Source organism: Onthophagus taurus, chromosome 3 (genome assembly GCF_036711975.1).
Source record: "Onthophagus taurus isolate NC chromosome 3, IU_Otau_3.0, whole genome shotgun sequence".
NCBI classification, from domain to species: domain Eukaryota; kingdom Metazoa; phylum Arthropoda; class Insecta; order Coleoptera; family Scarabaeidae; genus Onthophagus; species Onthophagus taurus.
In genome coordinates this window covers 16,765,621-16,789,008 of record NC_091968.1, presented here as the reverse complement: position 1 = coordinate 16,789,008, position 23,388 = coordinate 16,765,621, and the positions used below count along the sequence as shown (strand labels likewise).

General features: G+C 32.2%; 1 protein-coding gene across 1 annotated transcript; it reads left to right on the top strand.

Annotated features, from left to right (window-relative positions):
- Nucleotides 1-2,408: 2,408 nt before the first annotated feature.
- LOC111414592 (transcription factor ces-2) lies at nucleotides 2,409-16,701 on the top strand. Its single transcript, XM_071195254.1, has 4 exons — nucleotides 2,409-2,538; nucleotides 2,814-2,942; nucleotides 3,008-3,177; nucleotides 16,567-16,701. The coding sequence occupies exons 1-4, from the start codon at nucleotides 2,409-2,411 to the stop codon at nucleotides 16,699-16,701; spliced, it is 564 nt and encodes a 187-aa protein (XP_071051355.1).
- Nucleotides 16,702-23,388: the final 6,687 nt, after the last annotated feature.

Genomic DNA, 23,388 nt, shown 5'->3' with positions numbered 1-23,388 from the left:
TATTGTGACCCATTTTCACCACTCTGGATCGGCCCAAGAAAAATTAAAAGACCATCAACGAGAACTTGGTTTACCTTTTCATCAACTCATCCAAGATGTCCGCACGAGATGGAATAGCACGTTTTACATGCTCGCTCGATTGTGTGAACAAAAGAGGGCGGTTACACTATATATTTCTGAAAATGATGTAAAGTTTCAGAATCTGTCTGTAGCAGAATGGCAACTGTTAGAAGAGTGTATGTTGCTTCTTAAGCCGCTAGAAGAAATTACTAAATTGGCAAGCTCCTCCTCTGCTACCATTTCCTCCGTACTTCCGAATGTAAAAACATTAAAGAAATAAGTAAAAATACTTATCGAAAGACGATCTCGTTTCAGAAAATTTAACTGAAATGAGACTTACTTTATTGAAAGGGGTAAAGATAAGATTTGAAAATATAGAAATGGAAAAAAATTATTATATGGCAACGTTACTTGATCCTCGATTTCGTTTTAAATTTTTCTCATGTGAAAACATATCTGTTATACGGCGTACCTTTTTTTTAGAAGCGCTTCAAAGGGAATTTAATTCAGAGAGCAGCAGTAGCGAGTAGCGATGATAGAGATAACGATGAAGAGTTAACTTCAACAAGTGGATCAATCGAAGTCATGGTATTTTCTGGGACTGCTAGACTTCAATCCAAGAAATAGGATAGCAATTGAACTGGACTATTATTTATCCGGAGAACTCTTAAAACGAGATGAAGATCCATTTGTTTGGTACAAAACAAACAGTTTCAAATATTCTAAAATGAGTTGTCTTGCAAAAGTGTATTTATCCGCTCCATCAAGCACAATTTTCAGTGAGCGACTGTTTTCAGAAGCAGGGAACTTATATGAAAAAAAAGAAATCGCTTACTACCAGAGAGAGCTGCCCATTTAGTATTTTTGCACGAAAACTTGCCGTTAATTAATTATGATTATTGATCTTTTTTATCAAATAAAGTTTATCTGATGAGTAAGTTATCATGTGTTTTGTTTCGTAAACCTATTGTGATCTGCACCACAAGGTTTATTAAAATTTAAAACGTCTACACATAAAACTCAATATTCGGCGGAATTGCCAAATATTCGGCCGAATAGCCGAATACTAAAAATGAGGCCGAATAAGCCGAATAGCGAATAATTAGTCCCAACTCGCTATTCGGTCCCAACTCTAGTAAATACCCCGGGTATATACACTGTGTTAATTAATTACCGTACCCGACGTCATCATTACAAGTATGCAACCAATATCACAGTGTGCGTATTGCAATACGCGATTTGCGATATTGGTTGCATATTTGCAATGATGACGTCGGGTACGATAATTAATTAACACAGTGTATCCAGGGAATTTTCCCTTGAAAATAAATACCCGGGTATTTAACAACACTGCCTGTAACTGTTATATACACCGTCCCTACTCATAAGTAATTGTGTGCCTAACCATTTCCACGGCTGCCCTATTCTCCCTGCAATCCCTGTCCTTCGTCTCGTGGTTGCTCTTCCTTCCTTTAATTTTGTAGTTGACTCGTGCCCTCTTTCTGCACTGGCATCTAAAGCATTTTTAATGTCCATCCTGCATGTCCTGCATGTTCAAGCCGGCTACCCTGCACGATAGTAATCTCACATAGCTTTTCTTGAACTTAAGTAACTCTCTCCACGGCACCTCCAATGATATTTAAAAAAGAACAAAAATATTAAAATTTATAAACAAGTGGTGTTTTAGGATCTACCATACTGAGAGATATCTACTGAATGTTGGTCTTTTTCTGGTCTTTACTTAAAAGCTTGAGGCACATACAAGATGATATAATCCGAGAATTATTTAAATTTTTCTTATTTAAAAGCAAAAGGTTAAAAGAACTCTTTCAACTAAATGACCTCCCAAGTAACGTAAATAATCAATCACCAAGCTGTAATAAAAGGTAATAATCTACGAAAGCAAACGATCAAGTGAAAAGGTGCACCTGGTGTTATGACCGAGTCAAAAAGGTATACGCACATCATCGATATATAACACGGTCGCCTCGTTTGGTCACATTATTTTTCCCCGGTTCATGATTTATTCACCCTAATTACCACGTGGTGGGCACAAACCAACGCTCCACCTTACGAGTCGTCACCAACACCTCTACAATATCCCTAACCAATCCTTACCCGACTTGACTGGTCGTTAACCAATCCATTCGTAGGATTGCAACCAAGGGTGGAACTTTTCTTAAAGCTCCAACCCAGGAAAAGTTGTTACTTGTCGCCAAGACACCTGAAGTAACATCTCTAAACAAACCATATAAAATCCACGATTACGTTCGTATAACATTATTACACTCAGTTTTTTTAAACCCGAAGGATAAGGTTATTGTTAAGTGCGTGTTTATAATTATATGATGGAAAGTGCGAACTTTCAATGTGCAAATTCAACACCAAGTGGAATTTATTCTGCGATTCCTACGTTTCCAGCGTTTCATTTATTGCGAAGTTATAATTATTTGATGGCACCTAGATCTAATACAACAGGTAAAAAATTTTTTTTACTAAAACACAAATCTTGATCTAAGTATTTGAACATACAATCCGATCGTGACGGTTTAAATTAAGTTCGTATCGATTCGGATCACGCAAATTCACGCAACTCGGGTTGAAAAATCATAAAACTGTAACAGGTTATAAACGACTTGTCGAACAATCACCTGAAAGTCACGCGAATACGTTTTCAATAAACATCAGTATTCGCACTCAAATCATTTTTAAATCTAATAAAACATATCCTTGATTAACCATTCATATTTTAGATTTTTTATGTAAACCACCGATTTTGCAATCAAGACCATATTCAAATTTAGATGAGAAAACGGATGAGTCCTCGACGTTATCGCCACCATCTTTTGCAAGTTATGCTGCACATTATGATGATTGCTTAGGTGGGTGAATTTAAAATTTATCTTATGTGGGGTTATCTTTATTTTTGGGTTATCATTGGCTTTAGTTTCAAAAACTTCGTGTGGGTCTATGTTTAGTCACCCGTACAGGAAGCAACGGGGCGAAAAAAAGCCGATTCCGGCTGATCAAAAAGACGAAAAGTATTATGAAAGGCGAAGAAGGAATAATCAAGCTGCTAAAAAATCAAGGGATGCAAGAAAGCAAAGGGAAGATCAGGTGGGTTATTCTTGATAAGAAGTTTTGATTTATACAGTTCTCTCAAACATTAATCGCCTTACTTTCTGATAAAAATATTTATCCTCAATTTGGTAAACGAGTGGTGTTGAAAATGTTATCATGAGATTTTGTGTAAAGTATACAATCATATCTAAGTTGATCATAATACATTTGCTTATCTCAGAAATTGCTGAAAATATCATGACCAGTTTCAGACTACCAGCGACCTCGTCTTAATTAGGCAAATGATCGACAATATCATCTGATATAGCCAAAACCCCTCGCGAGAATATGATACCAGTTTCGGGTTGATACAATCTTGTTTAATATTATTTATGGTTTTGCAAGGTTGAATTCAAAAATGCATAACTTTAAAACTTTAAAGATTTGAAAAAATCCTCTATAAAATATTAAATACCAAATAAATTTGCTTTAAATTGTATTTTATTTCATAACGATATCTCAATTAGTTGTTGAGATATGTAAAGATTAATATTCTAACATTTATATTTAAGATAATTAAGCAAGGTTGCGTTTAAAACTCATATCTCCGATATTTGTAGATTCCAAGAAATGAGCATCAAATTAATAAGTACTACATAAATTTGCTTTAGATTACTTTTTATTTCATAATGATATCTCAATTAGTTTTTGAGATACGTAAAGATTATTTACCCTAACATTTATGTTTAAGATTATGCAAGGTTGCGTTAAAAAAACCATAACTCCGAAATTTGAAGATTTCAAGATATGGTCTTCAAAATATTAAATACTATATAAATTTGCTTTAATTTGCTTTCTATTTCATAACTATACCTCAATTAGTTTTTGAGGTACGCAAAGATTAATTACCCTAAAATTTATGTTTAAGGTTATGCAAGGTTGCGTTCGAATAATAATGAGTTCGACATTTGAAGACTCAAGAAATGATCTTTAACACAATAAATACTATATAAATTTGCTTCAGATTGCTTCCTTTTTTTCATAACGATATCTCAATTAGCTTTCAAGATACAAAAAGACATTAATGCTCAAAATTATGCAAGGTTGTGTTCAAAAAATCATAACTCCCAAATTTGACGATTCCAAAAAATGATCTTCAAAGTATTAAATAGAAAATACATTTAGTATCAAGTGCTTTTTATTTCCTAATAATATCTAACTTTGTTTTTGAGATACATAGAGATCAATTACCCCAACTTTTATATTTAAGATTATGCAAGGCTGCATTCAAGATATCATAACTACAAAATTTGAGATTTCAAGATATGATCTTAAAAGTATTAAATATTAAATAAATTTGCTTTATATTGCTTTTTATTTCATGATGATATCTCAATTAGTTTTTGAGATACGTAAAGATTATTTACCCTAACATTTATGTTTAAGATTATGCAAGGTTGCGTTAAAAAAACCATAACTCCGAAATTTGAAGATTTCAAGATATGGTCTTCAAAATATTAAATACCATATAAATTTGCTTTAATTTGCTTTCTATTTCATAACTATAACTCAATTAGTTTTTGAGGTACGCTAAGATTAATTACCCTAAAATTTATGTATAAGTCTATGCAAGGTTGCGTTCGAATAATGACTTCGACATTTGATGACTCAAGAAGTGATCTTTAACACAATAAATACTATATAAATTTGCTTCAGATGGTTTCCTTTTTTTCATAACGATATCTCAATTAGCTTTCAAGATACAAAAAGACATTAATGCTCAAAATTATGCAAGGTTGCGTTCAAAAAATCATAACTCCGAAATTTGACGATTCCAAGAAATGATCTTCAAAGTATTAAATAGAAAATAAATTTAGTATCAATTGCTTTTTATTTCCTAACGATACCTAACTTTGTTTTTGAGATACATAAAGATCAATTATCCTAACATTTATGTTTAAGATTACGCAAGGTTGTGTTAAAAAAACCATAACTCCGAAATGTGAAGATTTCAAGATATGGTCTTCAAAATATTAACTAAATTTGCTTTAATTTGCTTTTTATTTCATAACTATACCTCAATTAGTTTTTGAGGTACGCTAACATTAATTACCCTAAAATTTATGTTTAAGTTTATGCAAAGTTGCGTTCGAATAATAATGACTTCGACATTTGAAGACTCAAGAAATGATCTTTAACACAATAAATACTATATAAATTTGCATCAGATTGCTTCTTTTTTTTATAACGATATCTCAATTAGCTTTCAAGATACAAAAAGGCATTAATGCTCAAAATTATGCAAGGTTGCGTTCAAAAAATCATAACTCCGAAATTTGACGATTCCAAGAAATGATCTTCAAAGTATTAAATAGAAAATACATTTAGTATCAATTGCTTTTTATTTCCTAACGATATCTAACTTTGTTTTTGAGATACATTAAGATCAATTACCCTAACATTTATATTTAAGATTATGTAAGGTTTCATTCAAGATATCATAACTACAAAATTTGAAGATTTCAAGATATGATCTTAAAAGTATCAAATATTAAATAAAATTGCTTTATATTGCTTTTTATTTCATAATGATATCTCAATTAGTTTTTGAGATACGTAAAGATTATTTACCCTAACATTTATGTTTAAGATTATGCAAGGTTGCGTTAAAAAAACCATAACTCCGAAATTTGAAGATTTCAAGATATGGTCTTCAAAATATTAAATACCATATAAATTTGCTTTAATTTGCTGTTATTTCATAACTATACCTCAATTAGTTTTTGAGATACGCAAAGATTAATTACCCTAAGATTTATGTTTAAGTTTATGCAAGGTTGCATTGGAATAATGACTTCGAAATTTGAAGACTCAAGAAATGATCTTTAACACAATAAATACTATATAAATTTGCTTCATATTGCTTCTTCTTTTATAACGATATCTCAATTAGCTTTCAAGATACAAAAAGACATTAAAGCTCAAAATTATGCAAGGTTGCGTTCAAAAAATCATAACTCCGAAATTTGACGATTCCAAGAAATGATCTTCAAAGTATTAAATAGAGAATAAATTTAGTATTAATTGCTTTTTATTTCCTAACGATATTTAACTTTATTTTTGAGATACATAAAGGTCAATTACCCTAACATTTATATTTAAGATTATGCAAGGTTGCATTCAAGATATCATAACTACAAAATTTGAAGATTTCAAGATATGGTCTTAAAAGTATCAAATATTAAATAAATTTGCTTTATATTGCTTTTTATTTCATAATGATATCTCAATTAATCTTTGAGATACGTAAAGATTATTTATCCTAACATTTATATTTAAGATTATGCAAGGTTGCGTTAAAAAAACCATAACTTCGAAATGTGAAGATTTCAAGATATGGTCTTCAAAATATTAAATACTATTTAAATTTGCTTTAATTTGCATTCTATTTCATAACTATACCTCAATTAGTTTTTGAGGTACGCAAAGATTAATTACCCTAAAATTTATGTTTAAGTTTATGCAAGGTTGCGTTCGAATAATAAGTTCGACATTTGAAGACTCAAGAAATGATCTTTAACACAATAAATTTGCTTCAGATTGCTTCTTTTTTTTATAATGATATCTCAAGTAGCTTTTAAGATACAAAAAGACATTAATGCTCAAAATTATGCAAGGTTGCGTTCAAAAAATCATAACTGCGAAATTTGACGATTCCAAGAAATGATCTTCAAAGTATTAAATAGAAAATAAATTTAGTATCAATTGCTTTTTATTTCCTAACGATATCTAACTTTGTTTTTGAGATACATTAAGATCAATTACCCTAACATTTATATTTAAGATTATGTAAGGTTGCATTCAAGATATCATAACTACAAAATTTGAAGATTTCAAGATATGATCTTAAAAGTATCAAATATTAAATAAAATTGCTTTATATTGCTTTTTATTTCATAATGATATCTCAATTAGTTTTTGAGATACGTAAAGATTATTTACCCTAACATTTATGTTTAAGATTATGCAAAGTTGCGTTAAAAAAACCATAACTCCGAAATTTGAAGATTTCAAGATATGGTCTTCAAAATATTAAATACCATATAAATTTGCTTTAATTTGCTTTCTATTTCATAACTATACCTCAATTAGTTTTTGAGATACGCAAAGATTAATTACCCTAAAATTTATGTTTAAGTTTATGCAAAGTTGCGTTCGAATAATAATGACTTCGACATTTGAAGACTCAAGAAATGATCTTTAACACAATAAATACTATATAAATTTGCTTCAGATTGCTTCTTTTTTTTATAACGATATCTCAATTAGCTTTCAAGATACAAAAAGACATTAATGCTCAAAATTATGCAAGGTTGCGTTCAAAAAATCATAACTCCGAAATTTGACGATTCCCAGAAATGATCTTCAAAGTATTAAATAGAAAATAAATTTAGTATCAATTGCTTTTTATTTCCTAACGATATCTAACTTTGTTTTTGAGATACATAAAGATCAATTACCCTAACATTTATATTTAAGATTATGCAAGGTTGCATTCAAGATATCATAACTACAAAATTTGAAGATTTCAAGATATGATCTTAAAAGTATTAAATAAATTTGCTTTATATTGCTTTTTATTTCATAACAATATCTCAGTTTTTAATAAGATTAATTAACTTAACATTTATGTTTAAGATTATGCAAGGTTGTGTTTAAAAAAATCATAACTCCGAAACTTGATGGTTCCAAGAAATTGATCTATACAATTTTTCTAAATATCTGTTCTTAAAGTTTAGAATAATCCAATTTGCTAAGTTGTGTTTAAAATATCAATACCTAGGTTTATTGATATTCAAAATTATTTTTGCCACATTAAATCTCTATTAAATTTGCTTTAAAAAGTCTCTTATCTCACTCTAAAATCTCCATTCTCTCCTGAGATTTGAAATTTTGAATTCCTAAAATCCAAAACAATCATATATGTTAGGTTGGGTCTAAAAAATAGTAACAATGAAGTTTGTGGAAAATAGGAAATCATTTACAATACTCTTAATCTTCATTAAATTTTCTTCAAAATGCTGTTAATTTCGTCATTTTATGTGGATTTTATTATTGTAAATATTTATTTTTGTGGATAGAAACTAATTAATAAATCTACAAGCGTTAATTATCAACTTGTCGGCTCCCCCACTATCAACAACTCTTCTCATTGCTGTTGCAGTTTCAATAATTTATATTCCACATTTTATCGGTTTCTTTGGCATCTACCGATTTATTGAAGAACGGCTATGGAAAGCGACATGTATAAAAATATGTAGAAGTCGTAATATTTTCAAGACATCTTGAGTGACATCACAATTTCTTTGTGAAGAAAGTATTCATCGATAGATTAGTATAAACACTAGGTATACTATGAAAGCAATATTTTCAAGAAAGCTTTCAATTCAGAATGTTCCAGCGATGCACTTGCACTGAGAAAAATAATGTGGGAAAACTACCTAAAATTTAGTCATATTATCTAGAATTTTTAGCCAAAAATTAGCTAACTACTACTACTAGTTATAAAAACTAATTCTATTTCGATAATTTAAGATAGATAAATGATCGAAAAATGTATCTTATAAATACCTAATCAAATTAGTTTCATTATATAATATTAATAGATGTTTTATTACTTAAATATAGACGTCGTACCTAAATTTTTCACTGTAATATCGACGATGTGTAGTCAAAATATCCCATTGTTGGTAGGTGTTATTACAACATTGTTTTGATGTATTATATAATAATATATTTATATTAACTACTGCAAATAGTTGAATTTAATATTGACGATAGTCCGTTTATCAAAATATTGTAAATCTTTTATCATTTTTTGTGTTTAAAATGTCTATTAATGTTTATTATTCATATCCGTTTCACTAGATACTTGATCAAGATATATCTATAAAGAAAACAAGTATACATATATATATAACAAATATATTTTCAAGTATTTTGTAGTAATTACACTAAATATCAACAATTATTTTTCTTCAACTATAAAGAATACATATCAATAACATAAACTATAAAAGAACTACATATCATTTTTCATTTCATAAAACGAAGAAAAAGAGACTTATTCGAATGGTGGTTCTAATATTTCGCATGAGCAATCATCATTTAAAGTAATAATATTTATCGGTGGCTAAGTACAACATGATATATTTAAAATGTTAGTGACGGAACTTTGAAGTTGCTGAACCAAATAAGATAAAGTATAATCGTCGTATTTTCTAATGTTTACAATACTAGTAACAAAATAGTGCACGTTGGCAACACAAATAATATAGCATACATAGTGAAATTGTAAACCATGACCAGAGCTGCTATCTTTTATTACGATTACATCATTTTTTCTATACTTAGTATTATTTATTCTTATATGAGTACACGGTAACACATTATTTAAAAGGGAACGTGAAAAAGGAAGCGCCGTTGTGTTTAGTTCTTTACTTACAATTTAGATATTCATATTTATGAGGAACTTCACTGCAATTTCTAAACGAATTGGCTAATGTAAGTAACGTGCAATTCCCACTGCTGTAACAAAGTAGTTACAGTATCTTGAACTTGCACATCCATTTTTATTTCTTACCAAATCGTAAAAACACTCCGAATACCTGAACACGTTATGACGACTTGTGACGACTGAGAGTACCACAAAACATATTAATATTAGTGTAGCGACTCTGCTCAAAAACAGATGTTTTATCGATCGTTTTCGACGATGAAAAAGCAATTTTTGTATTAAGAAATAGTTTCTATAAACGATTGATGTAACGATGAAAACAAAACGACTAAAATACATTTAAATAAAGTATTTAATAATAGTATATTTGTCCATTTAGGTAACATATTTCATGGTTAAATGTATATAAAAATTCAGACTAGAACAAAATAGACAAAAATACCAAATACTTTAGGTAACTAAACTACTCAACAACTAGACTTATCAACTAGCTTCCACGATGTAGTTTCTTTTTCTAAAAATTAGTTATATTACCTCAGTAAATAAATAAATTAACTATCATAAATTTGACTAATTAGAATTGTATATGTCAGTTAAATTACGTTAGGTAAATGAATAAATTTTTTAGCAGAAATTACTATTTGTCTAACAACTAAATTGATTTAGTTCAATTTTCCATATCATTTTTCTCAGTGTGTAGTTCTTGATGAGCGTATACTTCAGTTTATACGTTGATAAGAAAAAGAACAAATAGGACTACAAAAATCATCCGGTATTGTTTTCTTTTCTTTTTTTTACATACATTACTTTTTATCTCAACGTTTAAAATTACATACTTATTGAATAGAATCTATTCATTGATGTCTTCCATAGTTCTTTTTTCTTCAATCTTTAGAATTTTGAGTTTCTTCCTATTAGCCAATAGAGCTGTCTGTATTTTAAGGATAATGCCGCTTTTTTCTTCTTTACATTTTTTTCCACCTGGGTTTGATGTCCAGAGTCATTATTATTATTATTATTGCTGGGCTGAGAGGGGCGACCCCTCTCATCACCTCGACCTATAAGATCTATTGTAAGTTTGATTTATTGTATCCCTCCAAATGTTTAGCGTAAATGTAGCTCTTTGATGATCTTTAGTATTGCTCCAAAGTCTTGTTCCTTTATGCCAGTAGGTGTCAGGCGAACGTGTCCGTAAATTTTGTGCCTTGGGCGGCCTCTGGCGACGCATTCACACAGTATATCTTCAGCAGTCTTTGACTCGTCATTACAAAGTCGAGAAGTTTGATTCTCAGCTTGTCAAATGTGGAAGAGATGGTATTTTATGGGCGCATGGCTGATCAGCAAACCTGAGAGCGCCGATCCCCTTTGCTGAGGCATAAAACCTCTTTGGTTTTGTTTTGCCTTACGCTACCTGTTAGCCTCCTCCAAAGACAGGCCTAGGTACTTGGTGGTGTACTCATATGGGACAGTGGTGTTATTTATACCTACGGAAACCCTGCCAGTTTCTTGCAGTGCATTTGTAAAACTGATACCCTCTATTTTTTAGTCAGTCGAGTATTTTCACTTCCGATTTAATCTATTTTAAGTCTAAGTATTATATTCGTGTTAAACTCTGAAGAGTCTGTCCGAGATGTACAATGTCAATATTTTTACGTGTAAACATTCGTGTCAAACTTTGTCAAAAGTTTGTATCACATTTAGGACAATTGTCTAGCAGACTGTAATTCTATGGAAATTGATAATCTGGAATTACATAGTTAGTTTCTATTATTGGCCGTTATTTAGCTATTATTACTTTTGAGCTTTCTTTTGAATTTTGATAATAGTGAAATCGGTCAGTAAAATTTAAAATCGTTAAGTTGTTTGCCTGGCTTTGGCTACATGATAACCTCTGTAACTTTCCACCGTGTCGATATATGGTTTAATTAAAGGTGTCCCTGTGATGAGGTCGCATTCTGGAGCTTTCTTTGAATTCGGGTTAGTTCTTATCTCATCTGCTACTTCCTCTGAGGTAACTGGTGTGATATTTCGCGTTCTTTGACACCAATATTTTGTGTTAATGGCTATATTCTAATTATTGATAGTTGAATATCTTTTCTTTGTAGATGGCATTCTTCGAAGTGGTTGATTGATTCTTTTAAAACGATTGCTTTACTATATTAGGGCCAACTTGTTGTGTTGAGCAGTAACTTTCGTGGTTTTATTTCTTATATTATCTCTTCTTTTCAGTTCCATGTGTGCATCTTCTGCTATCCGGGTGCTCTTGTTTACAGTTAATTCTCGCACTTAGTCTTTAAATTTAGTGGAGTTTATAAGATAAACATCTTAGGTTAGGTGGCGCATATCACCTACGCAGCCACTCTTATAGCAAGGAAAACCAAGCATTAACATAGAGTTCAAACCCTACATTAATGCCCGATATTTCTGCTGGCTTCATTGGGTCCTTAAAGTACCTACGAGCTGTACCTCAGGAAGCAATGGGACAAGGAAACGAACTCAAATAGTAGTAAGGAACACAATAGTGGAATGCCAAAAAAAACAGAAGTTGGTGAAAAAGCGTGATACTTAATTGAAGTATTGAAATACCAAACAAAATGATCTAATAACTGAAGAGAATGTTTTCATTAATATTTTCTGAGATGAAAAGTGAGAAATTTTCTCCGAATTTTAAAAAGAAGTTAAGGAAACAAGGGATCTGCAGAACTAAAGATCAAATATAGCAAACATCGTTAACAGCGCAAAAACACAGAAATTGAGTTGGATCGCACAATGAGGAACTAAAAAGAGAAGCACGAAATGAAACAAGCAGTGGAGTTCTTAGTTCAACAATCATGAAGTAGAAAACACTGAAAATATTTTGGGGGATGAATTTAGCCAAATAGAGTTTCATTTGCATTCATATTAATTTAGATTATCATCAACTTTCTTTTAATTGTATTGATTTATGGTATGTGTCAACTTCTTCCATTTTAGGAAGAATAAGTTACGAAGATATATTAGATAGCTTTTTTTGGATCATCCGATATAGAGGTGGCTATAATAGAAATACAAGAATGACTTCTGTATGTCTGATGTTGTATGTATTAATGGTCGATCGCAATTCAAGCTATCATCACAAATGACAAAACAATTTTTACTTACCCAACGTATACCTCCAAATTACTATTTATTAGCAATACTACGATTTATTAAGTATGGTTTAAGGCATTCACGACCATTAATAATTTATATTGAATATAAAACTAAGAATCTTATTGATCTATTCTACGGAACAGAAATATTTCAAGTAATAATATCAAAAATCTCAACATGGATTTTGAATAGATACATATGTACGCTGAAAATACAAGAACAAATTATCCAACGTGTATCACCACTTCTCCGGATTACCACCCTAGATAGATACGTTGTCAATGGTTTTCATGGGAAGTTGCTGAACGATAGTTCCAAGACTTTCTAAATAACATTCTATTCATTGAACCAGTTTCATTTTACCAGATATGGAATATACATGAAGCATGATGTTTTATGGATAAAGCTGGATGCTGACAAATGGGAGTTTACAAATCTCATAATAAAAGACTACGTATTTATGAAATGTAAAAGCTGATGGATACTCTATCTTCAATAAGGTTATGGCTGAAATGGCTATACAATCACTACAATTTCCCAATCTTCACCATTTTTCTTACTTTTTAATAATGCGGAATTAAGGAGAACATTTTTGAGTGATTTCTTTTATATCAACCCGAAACTGGTCATCATTGCAGCGACCGCAAGTAACTTCGACTTTATCAAGTGAAGTCGTATAGCAGGTCGCTTGCGGCTGAGGCTCAATGATAAATATATCAAGAAGTTGTTTTCGGCAAAGGCGCTTCAACTTAATGTCCAGTTTCGCAATGATATGATATTAATTACAGAGCCTCGGTTTTATAAAGCGAACTCGTAGATCCTTGGACTGATTAAGCTGAGCCTAATATCATATCAATGTGAAACTACTCACCATATTACAACACATTAACTGCAAATGACCTGCTTAATGAAACCTAAGTCGCATGCGGCTGATGCTCAGTAATTAATATCAATTCAAGCTAAAACTGGTCATCATACGAGAGATGTAACAAATGATAATTTTATTTACAACTATTAACTTATCTTCAATAGAATAAAAAACTTTCACACTGCTTGGTATAATTTTGTTAACACGGGACTAAATGAATGTAATCATCTAATTTTTTTTTGCAAGATAAACCCATGTTAGCCTCTCAATGTACTAAAAAAGGGAAGGTTGTTACCTTACTGTCAACTATGTACATACAATAAAGGTGAAATTGCTAAAGATGAAAGAACTGACTTGAACTGACTTTCAAAAGCCAGCGAGGAAATTTCAGTGAACTGGTGAAGTAGTGTCATTATGTATATTTTAGTTTCTCCGTGGCTCATCAAGATAAGTATTGGGCACCTCATACATGCTGTACGACATGCGTAAAGAATCTTACAGGTTGGGCAAATGGAACGCGATATATGGCTTTCGGAAAATCCATGACTTGGACAGAGCCTGTAGATCACGTATCGGATTGCTACTTTTGCTTGACTAATATAAATGGAATGAATATGGTGTCAAAACATACTGTGAAATATGCAAATGTACATTCTGCATCACGACCACTTCATCATAGTGCTGATTTACCTGTATCTGCAATGCTAAATCAAACAAATGACGCAGCAAATGATGTCATCCACCTTTGTGCCTGAAGGTCATCATACCTCATTTCGTAACTCAAACTGATATCAACGATCTGGTTCGCGACTTAAAATTGTCAAAAAAACAGTCTGAAGATTGATTAAGATCTAGATTGAAAGAATGAAATTTGCTTCATTCCGATACTAAGGTGACTTTTTCGTAGCCGTGACGAAGAACTAACAAAATACTTCTCACAAGAAGAAAATTTAATGTATTGCAATGATATTACTTCGGTCATGAACTTGCTAGATATTGAATTTGAACCACAAGATTGGCGCTTGTTTATAGACTCGTCAAAAACCAGTTTAAAAGCTGTAATTTTGCAAAATGGAAATAGATTACCCTCTGTTCCGGTAGCATATGCTTCCGATATGAAAGAATCTTTCGAAAACATGAAATTGGTACTAAAAAAAAATCAGTATAATCAATTTCCATTTAAACTATGTGGTGACTTCAAAGTCATTGTTGTACTTCTCGGATTGCAGCTGGGTTTTACAAAGTATTGTTGCTTTTTATATAACTGGCCAAATCGAGAGTGCCTCACTCCTGGGAATTCAACAGAGTACTTCTGCCACCACTACATATAAAACTAGGCCTGATAAAAAATTTTGTTAAAGCTATGGATCGCAATGGTTCAGGTTTTATGTCCTTGAAAGAAAAGTTTCCTAAAGTTAGTGACGCTAAAATAAAGGAAGAAATTTTCCTCGGATCTGAGATCAAGGATTTGTTCAAAGATAACATATTCGAAGAAAAGTTGAATCCGTTAGAGAAATCTGCTTGGAGAAGTTTTAAAAATGTTGTGCAAAATTTTTTGAGCAACCAAAAAGCAAGTAACTACAAAGATCTGATAGAACAACGACTTTCGACGTATCAAGCATTGGGTTGTAATATGTCACTCAAAATTAACTTTTTATACTCGCACCTCGACTTCTTTCCCGCGAACCTAAGAGACGTTAACGACGAAGATGGAGAAAGGTTCCATCAGGATATTTCCAGCATGGAAAAACGATACCAAGGCAAATGTAGTCCTCGTATGTTGGGAGATTTTTGTTGGACACTTGCACGAGACCAGCCTCAAGCCAAATACTCCAGAAAATCATAATTATTAGTTTTAAAAAACATATTTTCAAGTCAAAGTTCATGTAAAGTCTCAGTATTTTTTATAAAATATAAATTTCCTGGCACAAAACAAAATGGGTGCCAACATTTTTTACACCTATTTTCCACCTTAGGGAGTCTAAATAAAGTCAAAAATGCTTGATTTTTATTAAAAGTTAATTTTTGTCAATCAGTGTTATTGACTACAATAGAACTAAGTTAGGTGTAGACACTGTGATCCAGCTTACGTAAGCACTGTCAAAAAGTAATTAAAGAACAGCAAACAGCAACCTTTACAAAATTTCTCCTCCTCTTTTGGTGATATTTTCCAATTTAAAAAGTACAACTTGTGGTCATGTGGTTAGATCATGCATTCATCTTTCAAACATTTTTTTCTTCAATCTTCCAAATACAGCTGATGAAAGCTATTGACCTTAAGTACCAAAGATATATAAATATTGAGTTTAGATTTTGTTTCTGGTATAATACGACTGTTCGGCTAGAAACATCTCAATATGGTTCATTATACAGTTGACAACATTTTCATTAATCCTATTAGAACGATTGTCATGGTATCTCCCCCTCTCAAGGAACATACTTCCCTAATATTAATTAATTTTGGATCTTTTCAATCCTTTTCCTTTCTATCTTCTTTTCTTTATAATTCTAGATTTTAATGTTATTAGTTCTGAATCATCAGCAGTAACATGAGTAACAGTACATGTTCCTTGTCTGTTTGATGTTTCTGCATCATCGTTTTTATCTTCTTAATTTCCAACAAAACATTTTTTAAATCTTTTGTGCTACTAGATGAAGGTCTAGAGTGAACATATTCGATTCCTGATCTAATGTCTTCTTCGACGATATTTTATTGGAATAGGCGAATAGAGCAACTAGTAGAAGACTAGACTCCAATTCATATACTTAACTATTAATAATTTAAATTGTTAATAGTTAGTTATGTAAAAGTAAAATGTGATACGTTTAAATTATTCAATCTACTCGTGATTTGACGATTTTTACCAGAAAGTTGTGCGACAAGGTTTATATTTTTAGCTGATATTAATATTTTCTTTTATCTTTTTAGATAGCGTTGAGAGCAACGATTTTAGAACATGAAAACGCTCTGTTAAAGGCACAATTGTTAACCGTAAGAGAAGAAGCATCATCTTTAAGGCAACTTTTGTTAGAGAAAAAATCTATAGAGTTTTCTCTAAAATAAATATCTGTGTAGTATACTTAGAAATAAGAAAATGTTGTGTGTTTTAATATTTAATTATATTAAGCACGTCTTATTGTGATATTAAATATATTTATTTTTGTGTTATATTCGAATTTTTCATTTCTTTAATTCACTGATAATAAAAGGCAACCTTTGTAACCAGCATCTAAATAATAAGTCAATATGTTGATATATATCTCATCATAGTCATCATACATAGCGAGCAAGTCAATAGTAGGACTGATGTTGAGGATTAGGGATTATATTGAAAAATATTGTGAATGATGTAGTCACAATGGGTGATAGATGACGAGGAGGATGTTGAAAGACATGTCAGAAACGGAAATGCTATACACTGTGGTGGAAACAACGAACAATGATGATAGGGTATATCAGAAACGATATTTAAAGATATCAGAGACGATGTTCAGCATTATAAAAGAGAAGGTAAAGATGTTTTGTGGCATAATAATGTGATTATATTTCAGAGATGATTTTAAGGTCATAGGCGATGTTGAGAAGCTTTACGCATGATATTATTGATGATGGTAAACATGTTGATGAAGGACGGACTAAATTAGTGTCGATTCATGAAGCATAACCCAAAGTAGAAAATAGGAGGTCAGATAGAGATAACGATTGGAAGTTAAAAGATACTGTTAAAATTCATAAAAATGAGGCAAAAAACAAACTCCCTCAGTGAAGAGCAGAGATAGCAGTGGATAAGATTGAACCAATGAAGAAGGCGAATAGAACTTTCATCAATTTAAAATAAATAAAGTGTTCTAATTTTTATATAAGCGAAACTGTTAAAACGGTACAGTATTGTAGAGTAGTTTCACTACCATCAGCTTGACTTTGAATTTCTTTTTCTGACTCAACTTCAAACTCTGAAGCCGGTTGTGTCCACTGTCATGAAACATAGTGACATTGCTCAAGTCCTCATCATATTCACGAGGCAACTTAGCATCACAAATGGAATCATAAATATTTTCGGCTAAATTTGCAAGCTTCTGTTCAGTTTGCAACTTTGTCATTTTGAATGGAACGAAACCGTAAAACAAACGAGGCGCCGAGAAGAAAATTGGAGAATTACTGGCTTAGTAAAACTAGTGTTCAACTTGGAAAACAAAATGCAGTATACGGCTTGCTAAATCTATCTTGGCTGGTGAAGATCAAATGCACCGTAGCAAACGGTGCATTCATTTCTCGGTTCTATTTCATGGAGTGCGTATCGTATACTGTGTCCATCATATGGAATATTGGAACCAACTCTTAATTAGTCAAAAGATCTACAACTTTATACACCTACCGCCGAGGTGTCACAATATGATGACCAATTTCACATTGATATAATTTATAACACAGTGAGCCTCGGACGCAAGCGACCTTGGATTAATTGTGCAAAAGAACGATAACTCCACTTGATAAAGCCGTTTCCACTTGTAGCCGAGGCGTTACAATATGATAACCAGTTTCAGGTTGATATAACGTTAATCACAGAGTCTCGACCGCAAGCGATTTCGGCTTAATTAAACAACAGAACTACAACTACAGTTGGTGGAAAAAAAGAAATAACTAAGAGAAGAGAGGAATTCCTTGCATATTTGTTAGATAGGAACAAAGTTAACAAATCTACCACAACGTACTGTATGAATTTGGTTTGTTGGAAGCTGCTCAGAATATCGTGAGCCTTTGTGAACGAACAAAGAAAAGACCCCAAAAACAATAGAAAATAGGTTGGATCCTGAAACGCCAGGTCGAACGATGAGGCAACCTGAAAAAGACAAAAATACTGTTATTGTTAAAGGTTTAACAAATGATAAAGGGGCGGTTGAGGTCAAGACTCAACACAAGCATGAAATTTTAAAATATCACAAAGACAGTTAAAATCAGATCTATGCGTAAGCATCGATCGGGGGCAATAGCTATTGAAACGGAGACAGGTAAAGATAAGAATGCTATTGAGGAGTACTTGAAAAATAAGGAATTAGGGCTGGACAAGACTGGTTAAGAGTGAGCAAAAGAAATAAGCGACGGCGACCTCCTGAATGACATATTTCAGAAAAATCTGCGATATTGGTATCAGTTGAGACCAAGATCAGTAGAGAATATGTTCTCGTTACTAAATAAAACAAGAAGTTTTCCTACAGATACTATATCTAGCCATTGTATTCATTGTGTTATTTATTTTTAAAGATTTCTATTCAGCGTTTAATATTTACAAAAATTTTATTTACAGAACTATTTATTTATTATAAAAAAACTAGTTACTTTAATAACATAATAATTGTTTGTTATTGTTGATTGATTACTTTTTACTTATTTATATGTTTATTCGAAGTGACACTTCGAACCAGTTTCTGAAGAAGGTTGCAACATGGCATCCGAAACGTCAAACCTTTTCTTAAAAGACGCACGGCAAAACCCGAAAGTTTCTAGTGTTAGTTCTAGTTTTAATTCTAATTTTAGTTCAATTAACACCGGCCGTGAAAGCCTTCGTACATATATTTATATAAAGTAAAATACTTTTTTCTGTTTGTACTTTTATCAAAAATGGATTTATTGTTTTAAATTCTACCGGTTTCGGTTTATTTACAAACCATCTTCAGGAACCTTCGAATCTCGTCAATTTATTTTAAATGTCTCTTGTGATAATTAGCATCTTGATTTTCTAGTAAACGTTTTTATTGAAATGAATCTGTGTCTTTATTTTTGGTGTAATGTGTGTTATGCTTAAACTTTCGGACAGGATTCTGTCCGAAAAGTTGACGAGATTCGAAGGTTCCTGAAGATGGTTTTGTAAATAAACCGAAACCGGTAAAATTTAAAACAATAAATACATTTTTAATAAATGTACAAACTGAAAAAAGTATTTTACTTTGTTTAAATATAAAATGAAAAGAAATAATGTTTACAACAATATTATATTTATATGTTTGTTTATCACTTATTTTTTCAGAGACATTTATTTACCAAATTGTTATTATTTACAAAGTCATTTTATTGTGGTGCTTAATCTTGAAGATCCTATTGCGAAGATAGTGATGCTGGTATGGGAAGTCAGCCTGTGATAATCTGGATCTGTAATATTTCGCTATAGGTATTGCACCATTTTATGTAATATTTGTGCCTATTGCTAATAATATATACTTACCTTCCTGTTTCCGCCGAGATTGCTGGATGATTTTACTCGCGACCACATTCTGGGATGCCTCCGGGGGTTTGGAATCTACGGAGGTGCTTGCCCTATCTTTTGGATGTCCTCTAAGGGTGATCTCCGGCTAGATCGCGGGTGACCTTTCCCCAGGGGTCTCTCCGAGCACGAAAGAGCTATAAACGCTTGAGGGGATGGAAGATTACGTGGAGACAGCGAAAGCACCGTGTGCATGGGGCCTAAAAGAACTTCTGCATATCTACCATTATATATTGTCGTAAAATTAGTGTTGTGTAATGTTTAGTACTGCGTCGTGTAAGTGGTTCCTGGATAGTGAGGACTACGCCTCCGCGTGGCAGGTGCGGTAACTTCTCTCTTAGGGTACGTACATAGTGAAGCGAAGAGCAAAGTGTTGAGTAAAGCAGATAGTAAAACGGGGAAGACAAATGAATGTAAACAAGTGTGAGGATGCATAGTCGGGAGCCGAGCAGCGTGAACATAACGCTGCTAGATGCAAGCGAAGCAGCGATATCAAACAGATTTATTTTCGTCGCTCTCATTGTAATAAACTAAAATGGATAATCAACAATTAATTGGTGTAGTTTTTGCTAAAAATGCTCTCTGGGATCAAGAAGATCCTTATCACCATAATCGATACTTGCTTTATAAGTTATGGGATGCTGTTGCATCAGAACACCATGATATTATCGAAAAGCATTATGTCAGATAGAGCAAACTAAACTAAATCTGCTGGAAAATCAGTACTCTAAACCAAAGGATGATGATCACAGCTTATTCGATAATTGACTCCGTAATGTAAAACTATTACCATGCGCAAACAAAATGCTTTTCAGGATAATAGTGCAACCATTTTTATATAATCTCTTACAATAATGAAAGTCAACAACAATACCAGTCATAGTCAGCAACAGCTGCGTCTAATAGCATTTTGAAGAATGAAAGTTGCAGAATGTTACAGATTATTCGGATACTCCGTCCACACCATCATATTTAAATAATGTCACGGATGATAGTAGATCCCTTTATTGATATTTTTCTTTGGCTTGTTACGTATTATGTGGGATCACTATCAGTGATTAATGCTCGATACCAGAGTGTACTGCCTCAACGGCAATCCTGGATCGAAAATGAAAATTCTCTGGTTCAGGCAGATATTTGCATGTTCATAGATGGATCAAAAACGCAGGAAGGGGTCGGAGCAGGAGTATACTGCCAGACACCTCGAATTAAGCAAGCTTAGAGCCTGGGTACGTATTGTACTGTATTCCAGGCGAAAGTATTTGACACCCTATTGACACCCTATTGACATGGGTTCTGACAACATGACAGTACGACTTTTCTCCTGTTCTATCCTGTTTTGAATAAAATCGAGATACAAAAATGATATGCCAGCTTTCGTGGGTATGAAGAGATTATACAAAGAGATTAAATACATTTTACCTTAAGGTAATTGCAAGCCGTTCCGTAGGTTTGGTTGATGATTGAAATTAGTCCATTTTTTGTCCATTAGTTTATGAGTATTTTACCAAAAATATAATCAAACGTTGAAGAGTTCATGCGTAAATATGAGTGAAATGAACGTGTTGTGTCGCGGTTATCGACTCTCCACTACTGCAGTCGCTTTCATCGTCGCTCTGCTCTTAAAACGGTTTCCTCTCTACTTTGCCCAACTCTTTGCTCTACTATGTAAGTGCATATCCTTAGGGTATGGTTATGCTGGAACTACGATAAATGATGAGAGCTGCGCAAAATTCATTTATATGAATCAGTATATAACGACGCGAGCCAATATAAACACCTGCATATAAAATAATGACATCATAATCATGATTACTTTGCTTCGCTAGTAACGTCGCTCTTATCTTTTATCGCAGCTCCAACATAAACGTACCCTTAGAACGAAAGTTTCCATCGTGCATGAAGGATTTTGCCCGAGTGCCACAAGCAAATATGAGTGTGAGTGTGTGGTCGTCGATGTCATGAGTTAGGTAATTTCACATCAACGATTTACTGTCGCAGTTCTTCATCTGCATATCTGATCGGCCAAGATAGATTTGCCAAGCTATACATGAGTAAATCCCTGACACATAACACTGAAAACTATCACATATGGACGATGTGATTCACTCAAGATAAAATATAAAATGTAACATTGATTAGTGAATAATATTACACTTTTTTTAAAAATCTTACCCAGCTAACATGGTGTCCACTAATTTTTGACCAAGATCGACTTTTCATATAAATGTCTTGCCAAGATCGACCGAAGGTTTAAAATCCTTTTTTACCTACTGGCTTATCCTATCATATTTACCTACCTGCTTATAATAATATCACATTTTTTCAATGAAGAAAATATAAAATAAACAATCATTTCATTTAACTCATTTATTAATATTTTAAGTTTTAATACAGATATTAAATTGAGCTTCCAGGTGAATGTTTGAATTATTCAACACTGTTGTGAGCCTACAATCTTTTTAAAGTTAGGAATGTAATTACTTAGGGCATTTCTCAAACAAGATTCTAAATTGAGATTTGTCAATGCCGTTCGGTATTTAGATTTTACTATTTTCACAACCTGAGTACAAATTCTCAACACATTTTCGAAAATTTATATACTTGTCTTTCAATTTTCTTCAGATACCCTTGCTTTAACATAGATATCGTTTTGCAGTGTTATGATTTCTGATTCTAACTTATGTACTCCATTTCGAACAAGTCAAACAGTTTCTCTGCAACTTTTTCTATATCTATATTTTTAATTAAACGGAAAAGTGATAAAAAGTGCCACATCATCAATTTTTTTTAAATCTTGAAAACGATTGTCAAAATCTGCAATTAGGTTTTTAATTTCATTGTTATACCGATTTAAATCGATATCGGTAGCAGCATATGTGGATGTCATATTGGGAAAAGAAGTGAAATTATTATCATTCGTCCTAGATAACATTATAGTTAGTTTTTGTTTAAAGGCATTTACAGAACTCATCATGTCAAAAATTGTTTTATTCTGTCCTTGAAGTTCTAAATTCAAATCATTCAGCTTACTTGTAATATCTGTCAGAAAAGACAAATCTAAAAGCTAAATGTTATCCTCCAACATCCTGTAATCGTCGCCTCTTGTAATAAGAAATTGTTTAATTTCGTCAATTACATCGCGAAAACGCTGTAAGTACTTGCCTCTACTTAACCACCTGATGTCAGTATGCATCACAAGTTCAGAACATTCTTCATGGCCGCTTGCTTCTAAGTATACTTTAAAAAGCCTTCTTTGTAAACTTTTGCCCTGATAGAATTTTTGATTTTAAAAACTATGGTCATGATTTCTTTCATATTGAGAATTTTAGAGCATAGCATAAATATCTATATTATAGATATTTCAGATTCATGATTTTGTTGGCGATCGACTTTATGGACACCACTGGTGTGCACGTTGTTTTTTATTTACTATGCTGTATTGAACTTTTTGTGTCTTGTAGGAAATAGAACCAATAATTTGCAAAAAA